General features: G+C 42.2%; 1 protein-coding gene across 1 annotated transcript in view; it reads right to left on the bottom strand.

Annotated features, from left to right (window-relative positions):
* ZNF608 (zinc finger protein 608) overlaps positions 1-23,071 on the bottom strand; it is a 103,479-nt gene that overhangs the window by 40,995 nt on the left and 39,413 nt on the right. The window contains exon 2 of the mRNA XM_054714953.1: positions 16,675-16,930. Within this exon, the coding sequence (XP_054570928.1) occupies positions 16,675-16,930 (256 nt within the window). The remainder of the gene's footprint in view (positions 1-16,674; positions 16,931-23,071) is intronic.

Raw genomic sequence — 23,071 nt, 5'->3', positions numbered from 1 at the left:
CAGAGGCCAAACACACCAACCAAGTAACTTAGAGGACTTAGAAACAATGCTGAGAGAAAAAGAAAGGGAGGTCAAGACGGAGGCAGGGAGAAGGAAGGAGGAAATTAATACCCTTCGGGAAATGAGACACGGTATAGATGAAACTAGAATAGGATTTTAAGGAAACAATCCCAATAACAAAAAGAGCTTTCAGAAATAAAAACTATATGAGCACAGACATTTTTCCATAAACAAATACCAGAAGGATTCACCCCCATGAACTCTCATCACTGCAGTCATAAGTGTGGAACTGCTGTTTGAGGATGCACTGCTGTCTCCAATGCCAGGCCCTTCGCCTTGCTGCTCCGGCCCATCATCCCTGCCTCCATTTCCTACCCTCTCTTCACCACACAGGAACTGCCATCATAAATCCTAGCAGGTTGCAGAGAGAGCAGGAGCAGCCACGACAGCAGCAGGGACTCCGTGCCCAACTGTGGGGAGCAGGCAGACAAGGAAGGGTTGGGGGGCGATCTGCATGAAGATTTCCTCAATGCTTCCCAGGAGGGAAGAAGATAAGAGAGATTTTGTGCTGCTCTGTCACTTGTTGGTCTCCAAAGCAAAGCCTGGGAGGTCTCCACCAGGGCCTGGAAACCTCTCCCTGTCTCCCTCCACACTCGCTGTCCAGGTCGGTGACTGACTATGGAAAACAAGAGAAGTGACTATGGGGGAGGGGAGGGAAGCCTGTGGCTACATTTTTTTTCTTACATTTTGAGAACAGGCTGTGGACAGTAAGCAGAGTCTCACTCTCTGTTTCTAGACTCCTCCATTTCAGCATCCTGGGCTTAGTCTGAGCTGAAGCAAGAAGCCTCAGTGCCAATGTCTGTGTGCCAGAAGGTAAACCCTCTCCTGCACTGAAAACAGCAACAAGGATGGAACATACACTGGGCTGGTATCCACAGATCTCACCTGGTGCCCCACAGAGTGTGATAATTGAAAGTCCTCGGCGCTCAGGGATCTCAGGTGGGTTCTCTGGCTCCAAGTCCAGCAACACAACCTATCTGGTCTCCTGCAGGCCTTTAGCCTGAGGATGAGGCTGATTGTTACTCTTCAAAGCCTAATGCTGACTCAGTGTTTCAGACACATGGGGAACTGAGACAAATACCTGCCCCTGTTCCCCGTGACCACCTGTGACAAAAACCAACAAAAAGGGTGACCCTGGAAAACAAACCAAACAAAAACACAGAATGATGGAAGCTGAGAAACTCTCTCCAAATCAGAAAGTATATAAGAACCTATAAGCCAGAGATTTGAAAAAGGAGAAAAAAAGGTCAGAAAAGTAGAAGATTGATACAGGAGATTCAACTTCGAAATAAAAGGAGCTCCAGAAAAAGAGAACATGGGAACAGAAATTATATCCTCTCCAAAGAAATACATCTGCAAAATTTCTAGCATTACAGGGCCTGAGTTTCCAGTGAGAGGACTAAGTTCAGCACAAATGATCAACAAAGATGTCATTGAGAAATGTCTGAATGCTGGGGACAAAGAAAAGATGAAGGCTTGGGAGATGGGATAACAAATAGGCATCCAACAGCAGATCTCAAATCAGGATGGCATTGAACTGTCAAAGCAATGGAGCTCAAAGCAATGAAGCATCGTCTTCAAAAATCTGAGAGAAAATGATTTTAACCAATTCTTGCATCTAGCCACTTTATCAGTCAAGTGTGAGGATAGAAGAAAAACATGTTCAAACATCCAAGATTTCAAAAATTTTACTTCCCATAAACCCTTTCATAGAAGCTATTGGAAGACACGATTCACCAAAATGAAGGGACAGGAACAAGAGATGAGTACACAGATCCAAGAAATGGGGTATTTATATTTAATATAAGAGGCAAATGGAATCCTCAGGATGGCGTATGAGAGAGCTCAGAATTTTACAGCTCAGCACAGGGCTCGAGCTATCAGTCCCGATTGGAGCCTGTCAGAAGACCCTGCAGAGACTACTTCAAATGATAAAATCTATAAATTGCTTGATGCATTGCAACAAACTGAGAGTGATTTGTATTTCTGGCCTGACAGTTTATGTTCAATTAGTGATGGGTACATGGAACACTAGGCAAAGGAAGAAAGCTGAACGAGAAAGGAAAGGTACATGGCTGTGCCGTGAATAACACAGGGTGGGGCAAAGGCAGGTTTACAGCTGTGAGTCTGAGAAAGAGCTTAGTCTTGTATTCTCACTTATTAATTATTATATTATTTTCCATATGAGCAACATAGTCATAACAGAAACAATGAATATTGATCTAACTGAAAATTACTTGTGGTAGACAACCTGTAAGCTAGCCCATAATGACCCCTGTATCTTGGTATTCTCACACTTGCGTGATGCCCTCCCGCCTTGAGTTTGGGTAGACTTACTTCTAATGAATAGAATAAATGGCAGAAGTAATGGATTGTCGTTTCTCATATTAAGTTATACCACGACTCTGGAGTACGCTGGGCTTGCTCTCTCCTGGATCTTGCTGGGGAAGCAAGCAGCCAGGTCATGAGCAACCTAGGGACAGGCTCATGTGGGACAGCAAGGGATTAAGGTCCTCAGTCCAACAGCCCATGAGGAATTAAAGCCTGACAACAACCATGTTAAGTGAACTTAAACATGAATCCTGCTCCAGTCAAGTTCCCAGCTGACTGTGGTACCAGGCTCACAGACTGACTGCAACCTCATTGGACAAGTTGAGCCAGAAGCACTCAGTGACGGTGCTCTCAGAACCTTGACCCAGAGAAACACTGAGATAATGTGTGTTGTTTTAAGGAACTACACTTTGGAGTAATTTGTTACACAGCAACATACAACTCCTAACTACACTGGGAGAATGAGAGGCATTAAAATATATGTGTTGGAAAGGGGAGTAAGAGAACTAACTCATCATCTTCCATAATACGAAGTTAATATAAAATAGTGAAAACTGAAAAAATACATCAAGAAATAGCCATATAAAGATGTGTTTTCAAAATATAGAGAAAAAAAACAGCTAAAAAAGTTTAAAGTTAGTTGTTTCTGGGGAGTAAAAACTAGGAGAAGGGAAAGGTGGACTAAGAAACTACTGATTTTTGTTAGAACTTGTAGAACTCTGTGGCTTCCTTAACTATACACACATGTAACTTGAATCGAGTTAAAAGGAAATTAAACTACACTTGTATGTTAACTCTTGAGCATCCAGTTATTTCTCCATTTCACTGTCATCTTTGGGGCATTTTAAGAAACTTGATGAGTCTTTTTAAATTAAATTTATAAGGGAGACATTAGTTAATAATATTATATGAATAATGAGTCTTAATACAAGGTAGAGACAGTAGCACTAGAAGTCAATGGAGCTTGTGCAGGCATTTTGGACCAAGGACTTGAAAACCGGCTAATGAAACTGTTGTGATTCTACATTTTAGGAATCTTAACAGATAATGTCTCCAAGGTGCTCCCTCCTCCTTGGAGTGATCAGAGCATAAAGTAAATGTCAGCTGCTCCGACCAGACTCCACTCCACTGCACAACTGCTTCGAGGCCAATAAGGGGTCTGAGTAACAAAGAGTTCCAGAAATTGATCCAAATTTTTGGAGACTCAAGTCATGCCTACCCGCTGTTCAACAGCACCTTGGCACTAACCCAGATGGTGATATAAAGGGTATGGCCATCAAGGCTGTTTGCTAAGAATTTTATTCAAAAACCCTCAAGTCTGAAATGATTCTGGCAAGAACACTCTATGATCTTCATACGCCTATGCTCCCCCAAACTGCAGGTACCTTCAAGAGATTATGTATGCCAAATTCCCCGCCCCCACCTTCATACCTCCATTTTACACATGGAGGAAAATGAGGCCCAAAGCCAAGAAAACACAACTTGATGGTGAGAACAGTGAGATGACTGCCTGGTTCTCTTGACAGGGAGTCTAATGTTTTTCCTGGGGTTATTGCTTTCCCTTGTACTTTATCAAACCTCCCCACAATCCAAAGGCATTTCTGAACTGCAACATGTTATTCAGCTTATATAAAATGCACTACCGTTCACAGTAAACAAGGGAGAATGTCAGCGGAAGCAGAGGAAGCAACCGGAAGACACTAAAAGAACTTCATTAGGTCATTAGATTACACATAGATTTTTTAGGACAAATGGGGATGGAGGGTGGGAAGTGGGAGTTCCCAACAGAAGTTAAATAGCCACATAGTTTACCTGTTTCTTTCAACCCGTCTCCCTTTTTTCTTCTCTTAAGACCAATACAAGAAGTAAACACAAAGTTATAGCAATCACATAATTTTGTTTTAATTGGTTTTTCTCATGGCATGACCACACATCTTTTCTCAAAAAGTTTGTCTAGTAGCAGTCATAACTAGAATACCAAGACTCTTGAGGATTCTGTAACAATATATTTTTAAAAATCTGCTTGATGGATAGATATTAGAACCTTGCAGCCAAAAGGATAAAGGAGAATTTTTAATAAACATATTACAGGCACTTTTTGATGTATGCAATCAGGCCCTTTGAGAATATCTTAATAATCACAGTATTTTGTATGAAATATAAAATGCTCATTCTGCTTATCATGGGGGATTATAAAGGTGCATAACTTCTCATGCGTTTTTTTAGTCAGGTACTATCATTCCAGATACTCTCTACTATTCAAGTAACCAAAAAACAAAATATTCATGTGCCGTAGGAGAGAGCCTCTGGCTGCCTTCAAGCAATTTTAATGTTTTCATTTGGGTTCTAATCAATCATATTACGCTTACCAACTGGCCTGGTCCTCTTTCTGTCCCTTTTCACTTTTCATTAATGAACAGAGTGAAATAAATGGGCCAATGACACCAAACACTGAACCACAACAAGTTGAAGCTGCCAGAATTTGTGGGGTAAAACAACAACACAAATGTAGGCTCCTTAACGGTCCCCCAACAGACCTTTGTAAAAACCAGACTACTATTTCTAATTTCCCAAATATGCAAACTGTTTCCACTGAGGAAATGCACACTTGTTGAAGGTACATACCCTTGACTAAGTATCTGTACCTCCCTTGGGTAAAGTGCAGTGTAAACTCTGACCCTGTGCATCACAGTGTCAGGATGGGAATCAAATCTGAGTCATAGGGGACCCCGGGGGTGGGAACTTATCAAAGAGCCCACACCCAGACCCCAGGAGAGTTGGATCAGCTGCCAGGCCTGAGTGACTCCTTGGGGGAGGAGCCCAGTATGGTCCAGAGCACCCTCTTCAGAAACCCCGAGGTGAGCAAATGTGGACAAGACAACTAGATCCCTCCCAAGCCATCGCTGAAGCTACAAAAAATTATATGGCATTTGATTCTTCTTTAGACCCCGCCTTGATTTCCACCCAGGTCATAAATTCCCCTCACTTCATTTTCCTTGCTTTGAGAAAATGAGGATGGTGATGCCAACCACAGTCTCAAATACTTAACAGTCACACTCAACATATGTCATGCTTTGTTGAAATTCCGTACTTGGAAATGTGCTACTGCAAGGAAGTGCAAGCTCAGGAGGACTGGTATGAGTGATGATGTTTATTTTAAGAAGCTATTTAATTCAAAAGCCAGCTTTAAAGTGCGATGTTCTAGAGGATGTACACTTCAGAGGTTCTCTAGCAACTGACTGAGGATTTTGTGGTTCTGAATCACCGAAGATTCATGTGCAGTCAATGTGACTTTAAGTAGCTCACTGCATTCTGCTCCTTTGAAAACTGACCCGCCGTTTCCCTAACCCCACCAGGTCATTTGTCCCACTGTCAACTTAGAACTTCACATTTTTAAAGAACTCCCTGTGAATAGGATAATGCCCGTCAGTCGCCCTACCAGGCAGAGGTGTTGCGGAAGAGACAAGTTCAATATGGTGCTAAAGCTTTGCAAAGGAGGCTGTCACAGTTCCAGTCTCCGGCCTCCTAATTTGTCTGCCCTTGAGTATTCAAAGGCGCACTGAACTCAAAGCGCCTCTCACACCCTTGCTTACCACAGCCAGCTCCGTTCCAGGTCCAGAGGGTGCCAAGCCAATGCCCCCAATCCCAATTACGGTTTTTCTGTTTTTCCAGTATCCACCCCCCTACATGTTTGTTTGGACAAGAAATAATTTTATGTGTGTACGCTCAAGGTGCTGGAAAGAAGCGGCTCCCTGTGGGTACTGTCTGGAACTGGCTGGCTTTTAGGTCTTCTCACCAAGCTGAGGGAGGTGGTGGAAAGAGGTCTTTGTTGGTCCCCTTTAAACAAGCTGGCCTGTGCTGCTACTCAAGCGAAATAAGACACAGTAAATGTTCTCAGCCAGCTCTTTCAACCTGACTGGCTTCCAAAGCTGTCTGTCAACGTGGGTATCAAAGAGCCACCTACGTGACAACAGGCAAACTGTGCAGATGTACCTGGGGTCCCGGGAGAGCTGGCGGGACCCAGCTGCCCACGGAGCCAGAGGGACCCGGGCACCGCCTCAGAGGCACGGGCCACTATTTTTTCTTCTTATGAAATACGTACTTGAGAACGACATTTGGGGTATTTTTTGTAAAAATATTTGGTGAGTATTAAATTTAAAAAACATTTCACTCTATAAGCCGAATTAGGTTCCCACATTTCAGCCAAAACCTCACACTGACAAGCCAATGTTTATTTGCCTGTTAGCATATTTTTAAAATAATTGGTTATATTCATACACACACAACATCCATAAAGAAGCACAGACTTAAAAATAGGAAAGCTGATCATTTTAGGCAGAAACCAGAAGTCCAGAAAGGACACACAGTCATTTTATTTAGACTGTCTGGACCTGTTTCTCCATCAGCGTACCGGGGCAAGTTACAGGAATCTACCACTTAAATGAGCCGATGCTAATTAGATGGTGTTGGCAGAGCACCATAAAGTTTCCCAGGCAAAGTGTCTAAATGTTCAGACACACCAACTGCGTCATGTAAAGGAAACAGCCACATATCTAGCGCCCACGGACTGAAATACTGTGCAAGTGTCTCAAATACATATATGAGCCACAGGCTTAATGATGAAATAAACACATATGGGTGTGGTGTGTATATAGTTGCTCAATTTCCTACTCAGCTATAAGCAATTAATGATCAAATGAGCAATAAGGGTCTTGCCTACCTCACACATCACTCTTTATCCGACCCCTCTTGGGTCTCCTGACGGTGTTACATCAGACGTGGCTAGATACCCTGCAATTGTGCCCATGAGCCAAATTCCTCCAACTTACTTTGCTGAGAATGGCTTTTTGCAACCTATGATATGCCTTCTCCCGCTTTATAGCTTATTTTCCTTTTGCAGGGAAATAATAGCCAATCTTATTTGAGAGCATAAGGGCTGGGAAGGGTACATATGGGAATGCTTGGTAGATATTACCTTTTAAAACTACATGGATAGTTCCTCCTACGGCAGCTACACATGGAAGAAGCCTTGGGAAGAGGCGATGGGGGTGGGGGTCAATGTGGGGCTGGGGTATGCCTGGGAAGAGGCTGCAAATTGCTTGAGTACATCAAGTGACAAATTACACATATCAACAAGTCATGAGGCGCAATGGTTGTCTATTAAGATCCTAGCCTTTGTCTGTCCTTATTTTGAAGGAGCAGAACCCAAAAGAAAGATGGCTGCAGAGAGAAACACGAGTGGCTGAGACTCCTCTCAGTTCAGAATGGATGCTTATTACAAATGTCCTCGGCTGGGTGTTTGAATTCCTCATATCGAAAAGTTTCTTTGAACTTCTTACACTTCGGGGTGGGTGGCTATAAAATGTCCTTCTAGACACAAGCAAAAAGTGGAATCTAAACCTTTCTATGATCCAGAGCAAAGCCCGCCACCAGGGCAGAGCCCAGCCACATGCTCTCTCGAGAACATCGCTTGCACACTTGATTTCTCTGGCTGAACCGTTCTGATTTCTGCTCCAAGGGGAAAGTCTCATTCCCGCTCTATCTAGGATAGCACCCTGGCTACGGGCACCGGGCATCGCAAGCTCTGCATCTGACTTACAACCTCCCTAGTCAGGAAGGCTAAGTGAGAAGTGCTTTCTCACCCAGGACAGCGGAAACTGGCACAACCTTTTGGGAAAGCAGTTAAGCGGTATGTACTCCAGTGTGTTAACACCAATCAGAAAGGACATATGCACCCCTATATTCATAGCAGCACAATTTACAATAGCTAAGATTTGGAAACAGCCTAAATGCCCATCAGCAGATGAGTGGCTAAAAAAACCATGGTACATCTACACAATGGAATACTACGCTGCTGTAAAAAATAAAGGACTCTTACCATTTGCAACAGCATGGATGGACCTGGAGAGCATTATGCTAAGCGAAATAAGCCAGTTGGAGAAAGATAAATATCACATGATCTCATTTGTGGAATATAATGACAGTATAAATTGATGAACAAATATAGATCCAGAAACAGAGACGCATGGAGCAGATCGTCAAACCTCAGAGGGAAGGCAGGGGGAGGGGTGGGGGGTGTGAGAGATCAACCAAAGGACTTGTATGCATGCATATGAGCATAACCAATGGACACAGACACTAGGGAGATGAGGGCATGTGCTGGGAAGTGGGAGGGGTCGGGGAGAGGTCAATGGGGGAAAAAGGAGACATATGTAACACTTTAAACAATAAAGAATTTAAATTTTTAAAAAAATGTGTCCTTTGACTCAGCAATTCTGTTCCTTGAAAACTAATCTTATCATAATAATAAAAAATTCACAAAGCACCACACAAACTTCATGCACAAAGATATACTATGTAGTGGTTGTATGTATCTAAGAAGTTGAAGGCAATGTAAATATCCATCATTAGAGGAATTTAAATTAAATTTTGTATCTATTCCACAGAATATTTATCAATGGTCTTATCTTAAAGAGCATGCTTTAAACATCAAAAATGCTTATGTTTTAATGTTAAGATTAAAAGAGAAAGCAACATTCAAAAGTGAATCTACAAAATGACCTCAAGTACATTAAAAAAACAAACAAACATATTGCAAAAGCAGAGAAAGAAGTAAACTTACAAATTAAAGTGGTTGCCTATTCAGAGAGACTATCGATTTTTTTTTCTTCTACTTGGGTTTTTTCACCCCCAAAATGTCCTAAAATGACCACATATTCTTTTTTTTTAATCAGCAAATAAAAACCATATTGAAGATATAAACGACTGAAGAAAAAAAGCATACCAAATATTTTATTTCTCCTTTTGTGTAGAAATTGAGCTAATAATAGCAAGGTTGAGAGCTGAAATATAATAAATCAGATTTTATAATGGCTTTTTTAAAAAATCAATGACAAAGTAGATTTCTAGAACTATATTTTCCAGATTGTCTAGGCCAAACTGAATTTTAAAACAACATATTCTTCACTAGAAAAGCTACGCTACTCAAACTTAAACAGGTATAAAACTATATCACTTTGTTCCATGAATTTATTCAACATTCAACAAATATGTATGGCACCCTTAACTCTGTGCCAGGTGCTGGGGATCCAAAAGCGAGCAAAACAGATGGAATTTGTGCACTTGGGAAGCAGACAGGAGAGTGGGCTGAAAGGGAGGGTGTGTATACATCAACCCAGCTGAGGCTGACTCAATTACTCCTGCCAAAATCAGATGCTAGAACTGTAAAGAATTTCCTATCATTCTGTGTTAAAAATAAAAACTCACACTTTCCATTTGTGATATACACAAGAACTTTTGAGTGGTGGTAGATAGAAATTCAGAATGTTGACTCAAATTCACCCATCAGGTGTGCTGCCTGCCTTGCACAGGTGTATCTTCCTTAGTAAAATACAGATGTTAATAGGGTACGCTGGATTTTGTTCTGGGGAGTAGGGCAATCGGTACTTGGCAAGCAAGCCCAGCACAATGCCCAGCACATAGTAAGTGCTCAGCAAATCAATCATTTCTCTTGAAATATACATGTTTACACAAATAACAGTGAAGAATCAAGTAAGGATAAATATGTAAAAATCAATAAAAGGGGGGTTGGGGCTTTGTGGAAGTGACTGCTAATGGGTACAGGGTTTTTTCTGGGTTAATGAAAATGTTCTAAAGTTAATTATGGTAATGGGTGCCTAACTCTGAATACATTAAGAAACTACTGAATTGTAGGCCTTAAATGGGTGGTTATATGTTATGTGAACTATATCTCAATAAATCTGCTATAAAAATCGTATTTTTAGAAAGTCAATGAAATACTTCAATCAGTATTCCCAGGTGAGCCAACAGCTATTCTTTGCAAAAAATAGGACCATCTGTATTTTGTAATTAGGAAATATATCTTCAGTTCAAAGTCAAAGTATATTACAACTCTTTCAAGATTTTCTAATCAACTCCTTTACAGGGAAAAGACCAAAAAAAAGGAAATAAGACAATACCACACACACAAATCTAATGCGACAACTTCTTAAATCTTTTCGTATACTTAAGTCTGAAGAAAAGTTTGGTTTTCAAATGTCTTACATTCTGTATTCACATATAAGAATAAGTTTAGCTATAATATCAACCAACAAAAGGGGTAACAAAACGCCTTTACACCATGAGTTTAAAACTTAATGCTTCGTTACTTAACACCTAATGTCACTGCCAAAATATACACACAAATGACACAAAAGAACAAATGTTTAGTCTAAAAACATTAAGCTGAATCCTACCTAATAGTAGCTTATTTTTCAAATTGACAGGAGGTGAAGTGACTGTCCATGGTTTTGTTTTCCAGCAAAACCCACAATCGCTTGTCATATCCAAATGTTGGCCACATGACCTCATCAGGAAAACATGAAACAGGCAGGACTGAGAGCCAAGCAAAATCCAGGACAAGCCCTAGCAGGTTTGGCTCAGTGGATAGAGTGTCAGCCTGCAGACTGAAGGGTCCCGGGTTCGATTCCGGTCAAGGGCACATGGCCGGGTTGTGGGCTTGATCCCCAGTAGGATGAAACGCAGAAGCAAAAGTGGGCATCTTACTCCCCTTTTGTGCGTCACTGGGAAACACTTCAATAAGTAGTAATATTTCACTTGGTAGAGTCTTGCAACAACTCTATGCTCAGTTACTAAAAATACCAAGTAAGCCTGGATTAATATTTCATCTCTCCTCAAATCAAAATTTGAAAAGGAATGTTCTATTGTCAGTAATAAGGTTGGTGGGTAAATACTGCAGAATAGGAATAACAATACCATATGTTAGATCTGTTATTAATTACATAGAATCATTTGCCAGTTAATGTATTAGCCTGAAACCCCCTATACTGCACATTTAAACACTTATCCTCTTTATGACTTTGAGATGCAGGAGAAGCAAAAGAATTTAAGAACATCTCTGGTGGTTTAAAGAGCATCATGTACTTCTCCAGTTAATTACCTTTAACACATTAATCCCAAAGATCACTTTTCGGAAAACACGCAGCACATCAGGGGAAGAGCCTCACAGAAACAAGCATTCCTCCTCTCACACCAGGTGTTACATCTTCTCAAAAAACCACAGACTGTCACAAGTTGTCCCCTCTGAAAACCCCCAGTGATTCTCCAAATGCAATCCTTTATTTGCTACCCCATTAACTTCTTTAATACTCTGGGTTTCTGAACTATTTAAAAAATAATTCGACAGAAACCACACAAAAACTGGGACTGGCTCACTGCAGAAGCAAACAGGGAGGTCCACCTGACCACAGTGATTCATTCGGAAGCGGGGTACCAGTTAGCTGTTCATTAAGCCCCCAAACCTCTGTGCAGTTCACGTTCAGGATCAAAGCTGGACCCTCTTTCTCATCAGCACTGTGATTAAAGAACTATGCTCACCTGCCACACTACAGCATCTGACAGGCAGTATCTACCTGTGAGGTCAAGTAGGAAGGTGTCTCTCTCCATTGCATACCCAAGAAAATGAGGCAATAACACATGTAATTCCTTAAAGGGAAAATGTGAAATAGCTTGCAAAGGACCAGGATATCCCTTCTCTCCCTGGAGACAGTGGTTCTTAACCTTGTTTGCACATTAGAATCCCCAGGGGAGCTTTGAAACAACACACCAATGTCAGGTCTCCCACCAGACCACACAGCCAACCCAGGCCCAGGAAATGCCTGGAGGTGGTGCCTGGGCACCAGCGTGTTCTAAAAGCTCTCCAGGTGACTAAGCAAAATAAGCCAGTCAGAGAAAAATAAGTATCACATGAGCTCACTCATATGTGGAATCTAATGAACAAAATAAACTGATGAACAAAAACCCAGAGACATGGAAGCATGGAACACAGACTATCGAACTTCAGAGGGGAAACAGGGGAGGGTGGGCGGGTGGGAAGACATCAACTAAAGAACTTGCATGTATATATGCATAACCCATGGACACAGACAATGGGGTGGTGAAGGCCTAGGGTAGGGGGCAGGGATGGGCTAGAAAAGGTCAATGGAGGGGAAAAGGGGGGATATATGTGATACTTTCAAAAATAAATATTTTTAAAATAATAATAAATGAAAAATGAAAGCTCTCCAGGTGCTTCACAGGCCCAGAGCTGAGAACCACCATCCTGTAACTTATAGATGTTTAAAAGGTTGTCATTGGCAAATGCCAGTTTTCTTTCTCTTGCTTCCTTTTCTTCAGTGGCTTTGCTTAATCAATAGGAGAGTGGAGGGGACGGGGATGACAGAGAGAATACGGACACTACCACACCAAGTATGTTCTTGGTAGAAAAAAAAAAACAACAACCCACAAATAAGCCCAATAAGAAAAGTAATTCAATAAAAATCAAAAGGAAAATACATTCACAAGAGCTAAAAGCCAAGTTCAACACATATGTGTTTACACACATTGCTATATACACCATGTTTTGTCTGTTTTGTTTTACCCCTCTCCCCAGCAAAAAAGAGCAAATTTTCAAACAAATAACTATACATAGGCATGTGTGTCCCAAATGTCAGGAATGAAATGCTAAGGAAATTCTTTCCAACATCTGTGAGTCATTTCGTACAATACATCATTGCTCCTATGCATGCACCTTAAAGTAGAAAGATCAGAGTAGAATAACTAAACATCCAAATGCAGTAATAGTTTTTCTCTCCTATTAAGTATGATCTGAAACCCACTAATTATTTCCAGAGGAAGCTGCTCGGGAACACTTTATTCCTGAGCACAGTTTGGTTCTCAGCAACCAGACTCCATGCATTGGCGGGACCACGAAGGGGAGAGTCTGTGACTAAAAGTATCCTCCCTCAAACGAGGAACTGCAAGCACAAGAAAAGGTTAGGTCTTTAGTGGGGATTTCACATTCCAGGCTTGCAGTTCCCCAGCACTATCCAAAGAAATCACAAGAACACTCAATATCCCCCCAAAGACTGCAGAGAGGAGCTCTCCAAATTTCTCGGATCTTGAAACACACACACATATACAACCTTCACACACACATGAATGCACATAAATTAGGTTTGTGAAAAACACTACGCTATACAATACCCTCCGAATGAAAACACCAGGAAAGAGATTTTATTCAACTCAATCTACAGGACATTAGTCAAAGGCTCCTGACAGTTTTATAACTGCTCGACTTGCTCTTTGTTCATGAAGCTCACGCGAGAAAACTATGTGGCTTACTTCCTCCTCCCCTGCTCCCCACACCCAGCTCCTTCAGCTCTCCAAATGTGTTTGCTCTGTTTTGTTCTTTGTCCTTCCCGAAAGGGAAAAATTAACAGTCAAGTGGGTTTAATTTTTAAATTGGTACAAGAGCCTTAAACACACTGTCCGGAGGGGAAAATGCAAATGGAATGCTCTTGGAAATGGTTGCACATTAAACACACATCTTCGGACCTAGGCCTTTATTGAGATTTGTTCTTAACTTCTATGGAGGTCAGAAGTTTAGTTTGTTCAGCAAGAATGACTCTATTAACAGCTCCAGCTCCTGTTGTCACCACAGTGAACATCCATACATCCCAAATCCTGGAAAATGTGAAGCGGTGGAAATAAGGCTGGAGCGGCCCACAGGTCCATGACTGTGTGTGAAAAGCTTCCCCAGCCATCAGGCTGCCGTGTGAGTGGAAAGACATCCGAAGGGAGGGATGGATCACGGCATACAAAGCAGGTCCACCGGACTCAGGAGATGGAATTTTTCAGAAGAGGATGAAATGGAGAGGCCACATAACAGCAATAATAATGATGTTGGATAATAATACTGTAAAGCTCTTTAAGCTCATGCGCCGAGGAGCAGAATTCCATATCAACTTTATCAAGTTTTTAAACGCCTATTTTTTTTCTAAACAATCCCATCTTTTATTAGAGGCTAAGGTTAAAAGTCAAAACCCAGCAGACTTCTAAGCAAAGTGGAAAATAACCCAAGCCTTACAGCTGTTCCAGAAAGTCTGTGGCTAATTTTACAACATCTACCACCCAGGGAGGTCACACTGCAGGAATTCAATCCCGGCTCACACTGGAATAAATAAAATAACGACAAGCGCTAAGTCACAGCTAAGAAGCGGAAGACAAAGCTTCACCCCAATGAGTAAATTATCCAAGTACAAGAAAATCTTACTTTCAAGTTTATGGAAATGTATAGCCCTTACTCTTCCCAAATCTTTTTTCTGTTCCTGAAAAACCAGCGCCTAAACTAATGAACTGTGACCTTATTGTGTCTTGAGTCCTCTTCTATACATTTCACACCAGCATACCAGTTTGAAGCCCTTGGATGTCACTTCTGCTCTAGGGAAAATCTGAGGGGGGGGGGTGGGGGGAACTATTCACACAGCCTAAAGAGAGGCAAGGAGAGAAGCTTGCGCCTCACCTGGAAACCCTCACGCTGGATGGGGTCTGAACAGGCAAGAGGGCTGGGGAAATTTTAATTCCCGCTCCTCTTATATCAATCCCTCCTAATGTGGTTGCACAGTGCTGTTTTAAATGGCTTCCCAGTTAAAAGTACAAAGGAGGAGGGGTCCCCCAAACCCCCAATTTTTTTAAAGCCAAAAGCAAATTTTAACTATCACTTCCATTTGAGCAAACCAGAGAACTCCTCACATCTACTGCTTTCATTCCCGTCTCTGGTTCCTTCTTAGATAATTAAATCTTTATTATTCCTTACTGACGCTATCTACAAATGTTTTATCTAATTATGAAATATATCCTATAAGAGTATGTTTATGTTTTTTATTTTTTTTAAATATATTTTATTGATTTTTTTTTACAGAGAGGAAGGGAGAGGGATAGAGAGTTAGAAACATCAATGAGAGAGAAACATCAATCAGCTGCCTCCTGCACACCCCTTATTGGGGATGTGCCCGCAACCAAGGTACATGCCCTTGACCGGAATCGAACCTGGGACCCTTCAGTCCTCAGGCCAACGCTTTATCCACTGAGCCAAACCGGTTAGGGTTATAAGAGTATATTTAATGTAATATGTAGAACTCAAAGATTTTTCTAAGAATTTGTTTTTCTATCTTAAAACAACTTAAGCTATTTTCTGCCTTCAGATAATTGTTTACACCTGTCACCTGATTTTCATTCTTTATTTTTATTCTCTCCTTTCATTCTCCAGTTTGTCGCTATTAACTATTCTCTCAACTACTTCTTTCCCACAATTACTCCCAATATTCCCTTTTCCCATCCACTCAGCCTTTTTTGCATATATTTTATTTTCTTCCCTTTAAGTTTCAGCCCTCAATTTTTAACCCTGTTATAGAAGAACCTAAATGATGATTTTGAGTCTCAGACCCTTCTTATTACCCACACCCTTGTCCTTTCCCTTCTCTCAAAAGACCATGATATTGACAACAGGCACGTCCTTTATCATTGACCAGTCTAGCTTAGAGGGAAAAAGTTTCCCCAGTGTCTTCCTTTTCCTCTGTTCCTGGTACAGCCTGGCAAGCTTCTTCCTTATCTTTTTTCTATTCTGCCATGCCCCAAGGAGCAGTACAGCTCTCTCTAGTTTTCAATGATCTGTTGGCCTCTATTAATGACACAAGCCATCTGAAACCCGCTGTACTGGATGCCTGTGTGCTGCAGACGTGGTCACCAGGGTCTGGATCCACTATCAGGATGGCATAAGTCTGATCTGTGTTTCCAGTAGCAGTGATAGATTAATCTTGGTCCATTTCTCTTGCACCTCACTGTGACTCATGGACTGCATTTACCAGATGGCCTGCTGACTTAAGGGGCAGGGAAGGTGCTATGGTCTCCACCTTGCCATACAAGAGAAGTGACTAGCTCACCTGGGGCTTAAGCCTGTGACCTTTGCTTCACCAGCCCTGAGCACCCACCAGCCAGAGCCACATCACGGTGAGGGCCTCCGCTAAATGCAAGAACCCTGGCTCCATTCAGAAGGTAAACATAAGCCTCAACAACACAAAAGACACCACATCAAGACAAACAGAGCAGTTGGCACACCAAGAAGAAAAGGAACTTGAGATCTACGTCACTTTCTAATTTCCATGATACCTCTTAGGGGAAAGGGTAACCCTCGCCCTGCTTCTCACAGGCCTTCCTGTTAGCACTTACAGTGAAAAACCACTTGCAGGGACACCTGAGTCATTCTGAAAGTAAAAGCAGTCATGAACAAAAAGACAAACAGTTATTTCAACAAAAATCCAAAGAGCATAAAAACCACTTTTCTTTCCTCTCTGAATACCACAAAGCAAATTCCCCTTACAGGTGGACAAAAACACATCACAGGGAAGCGGGCACAAGGAAATATATAAAAATAATTGCATTTACCTTCTTCTGTTTCGTGCCACACGATCCCTTCCAAATTCACACTGGTCCCAGGTTCACAGGGCCCGAGACACTCGGGCTCCGTCACTACTCCAACTTCACAGGTATTGACCCCCACGGAACGAGTCCGCACCAAAAGCTGTTCGGCCGGGGCTGCAATGTTGGATGCAGCCGGGGAAAAGTAGGAGGGCAGAATCTGAGGCGTGAGACTGCTGGAAATCGGCGGTGGAGGCGCTGGCACTGTAAACAGGGGGTCAACCTGAAAGACAGACAGGCTTACTGCAGTGGTGCTGCTTGCTGTGAGTTCTTTTCAATGCAATCTGTTTACATCCCTTCTAGAATACATCACCCTTCCAAATGCCATTTGCAATTGAAATACGCTCTGAGCGTTTTAATGGTGCCAAAACATAAAGCAGAATAAAAGTGAGCATTTTCTTTTTTCCTGTCAAAGAAAGCAACTATCAGGGCTCTAGTTTCCTGAAGATTAGCCAGGCTTTCATGTCCTTCTAAATTCACCAACAGACAAACTTTAGCCTCAGTAGACGTGAATAAAATATGCTTTGCAAAATTAGGGCTATTTACCACTTGTAATAAAATCTTATTTTCAAAATGACAGTATTTTCCAAAGGAGAAACTCCAATAACCACCATATATGCCTCATTGGACATCTAAGCAGAGGAAATGGACTAAAATTGTTTTCAAAGTACTTTATAAATCATAATGAATTAAAGTCACTACTAAAACACATTAACTTACTCTGTCAAATCCATAAAATACATAAACTTGATTATATACACACTGAAACACATAAACTGGATATTATTAGCATGTATTTATTAAGCATCAACTCCTAATTAAGTGTTCTACTGCAAAGTTCAGGAGAATTCACATAAACGGACAAATAAATGAATGTGCCCAACATCAACAGAATTTCAGTTTCTTCAAAGCACAAGTCCTTTAGTGGTTCAACTTGTAAAGAGAGATCCCTGATGAGTTCAATGGAGACTCTGCAGCCCTGTCTCTTTAATCCAGAAAATGAAATTGACAGCCAGCACAAGACCTTGTGATACCATGACTCCTGCGTACCCCTATCCTGAGAACAGTAAAGGAGCTCTTCACCTCAAAAAGTTTAGGCATCTGGCCAAAATGAAACCAAAGGCTATGCACATATTAAATAGGTAGGTCACCAACCAACTCATCCATTCATTGGACACATTTTAACCACTATTATGACTGCTACACAATAGCTCTGGCCTTGCTGATAGGTTATCAAATGTGAAAGAGCCACATGCAAAAAGCATGTCTACACCAGGACATCAGGTCCCCTATGTCCTCATGTTGCACACAGACACCCTCTACATATCCGAAACAACACCTTGCATGTTTTATCAGCTGGTCTAGAAAGCTGTATATATAACAAGACACATAGATGGTTGTTCTGGTAAAATGCCAGGTTAGTCTGTTGTACATATATTCCAAGTTAGCCTTTGTAAGAAATCGACACTTGGCTACAGACATAATATATAGTCTTTGTTGTTTTTTAAAAAAAAAAATGCAAGAGTGCATTTCAAGATAAGTCACATGAGGAAGTGTGCTCCCCCGTTCAACAGCTGAAGCAGTCATCTGTGTGGCCTCCTTGTTCATATAACTGTGTGAGCTATTTCTACAGTTTGCATTTCACTAAAATGATAAAATGACGTTCACTTGCCTGAGTGATCCAAGATGCAATAGAACAGCCCTTCATCCAACTGCATGTTAAAGAAACTTAATTTCCTGCTCTCAAAGCTGCCATAAAACTTCTTTTGCTCCATGCTTTTTATTGTTCTTCATTCTTGATCACAGAGCCCAAGAAAGAAAAGCATTTAACAGCCCCAAGCCCCAGATCTGGTGATTTATGCTTTCGTGTAAATGCAGCTTAATGTGGATCAAAGTTCACACTGATAGTTCCTATTTTAAAACCGAGCTGACAAATGAAAAAATGTTCTGAGAAAGGAAATTTAGGGATGAGGGGAATCAATGCTACCTTGTAGTCTTTATTATGACTAAAAGATTGTGTGTGATTGGAAGAGCTTTCTAGAATTTAAAAAAAAAAAAAAAGAGCAAGGAAACTTATAAACCAGCTACTGCACTTTTTTGTCCAGTGTTTCCAACAAAATGTAAATTTGTAGTTAGTTGTAAACTGGCTGTAATTTAATGCTACACATATAAACTGAAAAGACTAAGTGGAACAATATTCTCAAACTATTCTTTGTATCACTTGATCGACAGCCTTCATTAATTTCAAGAGAAACAAATGTAGCTTCAATTGGATAAACAAGAAAATGAAATAAAACAGAAGAGGTGAGGAGTCTTGGAGAGCATCAAGTCTCTGATCAGGACACAAGGGGACAATGTGCACAAGAGAGGCTACAGAGACAGGGCATGTTAACACTAGGATTTGGGCCCCAACTCTGACACACTCACTAAGCTTGTGATTTTGGAGAATCAGTTAACCTCAATGAAGTCCATTTTCCTCAACTGGAAAATGTGTTCTTTGGCCTTCTAATATTGATGATAAATCCTATCACAACAATTTCTAGAATAAGTCCTTACATCCATATAACTCAGCTTCTGACTACATTTGCATACAGACACTCACATGTGATTACCTATCACTATTTGGGATATGTATGTAATTCCAAAGAGCACATTTCTAAAGCATCTAGACGGTTCGTGGGGAGAGACTGAGGTATCCTGGGCCTTCTAGCAAGTTAACTGTGTTTATTTCCATCAACACAATCCAAAAGCAATGAAAAGGTTTAGTTCATGACGTTCACAGAAGGGACATTGGAGCCCTGTCCCCTCATGTTTCACAATGAGAAAGCTAAGGTTCAGAGAGTTTGACTATAAATCTGAAGCTAACCTAACCCTAAACAGTCCCGCAATGTGCTAACAGCCTAAAACCCTTAAACTTGATAGGAAAACGCAATAGGTAACAGAGTTTTAAAGATGACTCTTTGTTACACAAGTGAATTTCTCTCTTAGTTTTCCCACTGCACTGGCTTCCTCACAGTAGCTCAAAATTGCCATTCTCATAGGCACAGGATCACCATGACCAGTGAGAGGGGAAAGGAGAACTTTTCCCCATTGGGATTTCAGGAGTTGGAGTGAAGAACAAAGACCACCCACAAGGTCTGCTGGGGGTCCCGCTTCCCCAGAGGTCACCGTGGGAGAGGGGGTAGGGAATTACAGCCATCCCGGAGATGTTTTATTTGGTAGGTTTGCTACTTTAGAAACCTTCCAATTATTTTTATTTTTGCCAATACAAAAAATTAGGAAAATACCTGAATTTCCATTATCTCCTAACACAGTGGTCGGCAAACTCATTAGTCAACAGCCAAGTATCAACAGTACAACGATTGAAATTTCTATTGAGAGCCAAATTTTTTACACTTAAACTATATAGGTAGGTACATTGTTATTAACTTAATTAGGGTACTCCTAAGCTGGCCTTTGCTAAAAACTCAAGGGGCCAAAGAGCCGCTGTCCTAACATCATCATTGAATAATGTGCTATGCTGGGCCCACGTTCCTCGTGACATCAACTGACAGGGCCTAGCCTCCCTCAGCCTGCGTGACCCGGCCAGGCACAGCCGCGGAGTTTGTCTCCCCATTTCCCCCCTGTGACAATCCCAGAATGTTTTAGGTAGAAGGTCATGTAGCCCAACTTTCTGATTCTGGAGAAAAATGTGGCCCCTATCTGGCCCGGGCGATAAGTTCTCCCCAGAGGCAGCCCAGGTGAGCTTGAAAGAGCAGCCTCCTACAAGCAGAAACTTAACAGCAGGCACTCAGAAGACACACACACACACAAAAAAACACAGGTGTGGGTGGGAAATAATGCAGAGTGTGGCCAACTCTTTCTGCCTGTGAACGCCCCCAGTGGGAGATGTTCCCCCCAAAAGGTTTCAGTTCTCTTGTGTATCTCACGGTGGCTAACACAAAACCACATGCACCATATGTAAAGCAGGATTTTAGAGAGCTTTTAATGGTTATTTTTGCCTTCCACAGAAGATCAACTCCACTGCACCCTGATTTCTCAGGTCACTGATCCCCTACACTGAACCATAATTTCTTCAGCTAACGAAGTTAAGACAGAGGGTAGCAACAGTTCTCACAAGGACTCCCTCAAGTGAAGAGGCAGCTTACACTTGGACTTGGTAGTGGTGGGCCTCGGGATGTACTGGGTTCAAATCCTGACCCTGTCGTTACCTGCTGTGTGGGACCCTGAGCAAGCTATCTGGCTACTCTGGGTCTAAGAAGTGGGAGTAAGAATAACATTACTCACATAAGGTCAGAGTGAAGACTCAATGAGATAATTCATGTAAAATGAAGGCTCAGTATAGCACTCAGCTCAGAAACAATGGTTTAGGGGTGGGGGAGAGAATGTCCCTGGTCTAATAGTACAGTTCCCTAACTCTTCATGCAAACTCACAAAGCTCCTTTTTATATCCTATTATGTTTAACATAAATCTCTAATCCCCTCCAAATGCATGAGTAAGTGCCATTAAAGTATGTGAAATGTGTAAGAAAAAGGGCTTAACCCTGAAAAGCTCAGCCTGGGGAAACACTCCTTACATAAACTGGCATCTGGTCAGGTGAGCCCTACACTGCTACAAAATCCCCGCCCACTCATCTCCCATGGCACCCCTTTATCATACACTGCTCCCCGCAAAGTCTCCTTTTATTCACCTACACTCAGTCACATATCCACCCAATAAATAACTTCCACACACCTGCTGTGTGCCAGGCACTGTGCAGCCTGCTAACAAAACAAGAGTGGGCAAAACTGTGGCACTAATCAAATAAGATCATACAAGCACAGCAAAATCACAGCTGTAACTGCAGACACGCACCCCAGGGGCTGTCCAAGGTGGCCTGAGGGCAAACAGCAACATGTAGGGGGTGCAGGGTCCGTCTCTCAACTGCAACCTAGCTCCACCTCTAGTGACATAAACTCAGACGAGTCCCTTCTTCTCTGTGGAACTCAGTGGCTTCATTTGTAAAATGGAAATAACCCCTGGCTAACGTGACTACCACATGAGATCACCCAGACAACATTAGCTCAGGGCCCAGTACAGAGCAGCTGTAATAAAATAAAAGGGACTGCCGTTGTCAGGGTTACTATTATTATTACAAACATACTTGAGACCTGAACTAAAAGGTAATCAATAGGTGTTTTGCTCCTACAAGGCCAAATGCTAGGCTTTGCTACATTCAAAGACAATTCAAAAGAAGCCGTTCTAGACACCTTTCTGGGGAGGGTACCCTAAAGTAGCAATAATCACATGCCATGAAGAAATCAGTGGGGAATTAGTAGTCAAATAACACGAATAACTGGAATAAAAGATGAGAACAGAGCACTGGCTGGTTTTAGCAATGGTTCCTTTGTCAAAGCCCTTTTCTGTCATCTTGATGGGACACTGATGTAGCCTATTACAGCCCAAAAGAGGGAAGCAGGAAAGCAGCTATCTCCAGTGGAAGAAAAAAAAAAAAAAAAAGACCCATAAGTCTAACAGCTGGTGGTGGCAGCCTGTCAAACTGAGGAAAGTTAATGTCAAGAACAGACGCGCGGCAGTCTCTCACTGTTATTTTTGCATGATTATTCCCAGGTGTTGGTGCACGCTGAGCAGTAGCCTGGCTATTTATCACTCCAGAGAGCCCGGAGCCTGGGAGTGGGGGAGCAGGGAGGGAGCGAGAGGTGGGGAAGAAAAGGTTATTTACACAGATAGCGGCACTTAGTGTGTGTAATCAGAGGGCTGGGGGAAATCTGCAGCGAGATTCTGGCAATATTTTCTCTGTTCACCTTATTTCAAGGGCTCCCTGAGTGCCGATGAGCCTGGGAGGCTCCCAAGCTGGGGAGCTGGTGGCGGCAGCTTTGCATCCCTGGAGCAGCGACTGGGTAAGCCTGTGATGGTTTCCAGGACCCAGACACTGACAGCAAAGGAGGAAGAGTCGCCAGGGCCAGGCTGGGGGCGCTCCAGTGGGCACTCCCTGCTCTGCTCAGACCCAACAAAGAGCCAGTCAGGTGGCTCGGGGACAGCAAGTGCCACCAGGCCTGGGAGAAGGGGAAACCTTAATGAGAAATTCACACCCGCATGTTGGGGCAGATCTGAACCCTACCGGGCCTTGCCCCAGGTTTCTTCCATCGGTGACCACAAAGCTCCACGTCTTGCTATTAAGCCCTCCATCCTGGAGTTCTGAGATCGCCAACAACCAGAGTGAGAATGGCGTTTTATTTTGCTCGGTCAATACTTTTACATTCTACGAGCGTGCTGGGGCACAATTACTTAATGCTCACGTTTTCTCTATACCCTGGTGTTTGGCTGTTTTATGAGATTGCCCACAGTCTCCTCTTTAATTTA

This window comes from Eptesicus fuscus, chromosome 4 (assembly GCF_027574615.1).
Source record: "Eptesicus fuscus isolate TK198812 chromosome 4, DD_ASM_mEF_20220401, whole genome shotgun sequence".
In the NCBI taxonomy this organism is placed as follows: domain Eukaryota; kingdom Metazoa; phylum Chordata; class Mammalia; order Chiroptera; family Vespertilionidae; genus Eptesicus; species Eptesicus fuscus.
This window is presented reverse-complemented; position numbering and strand designations above follow the sequence as displayed.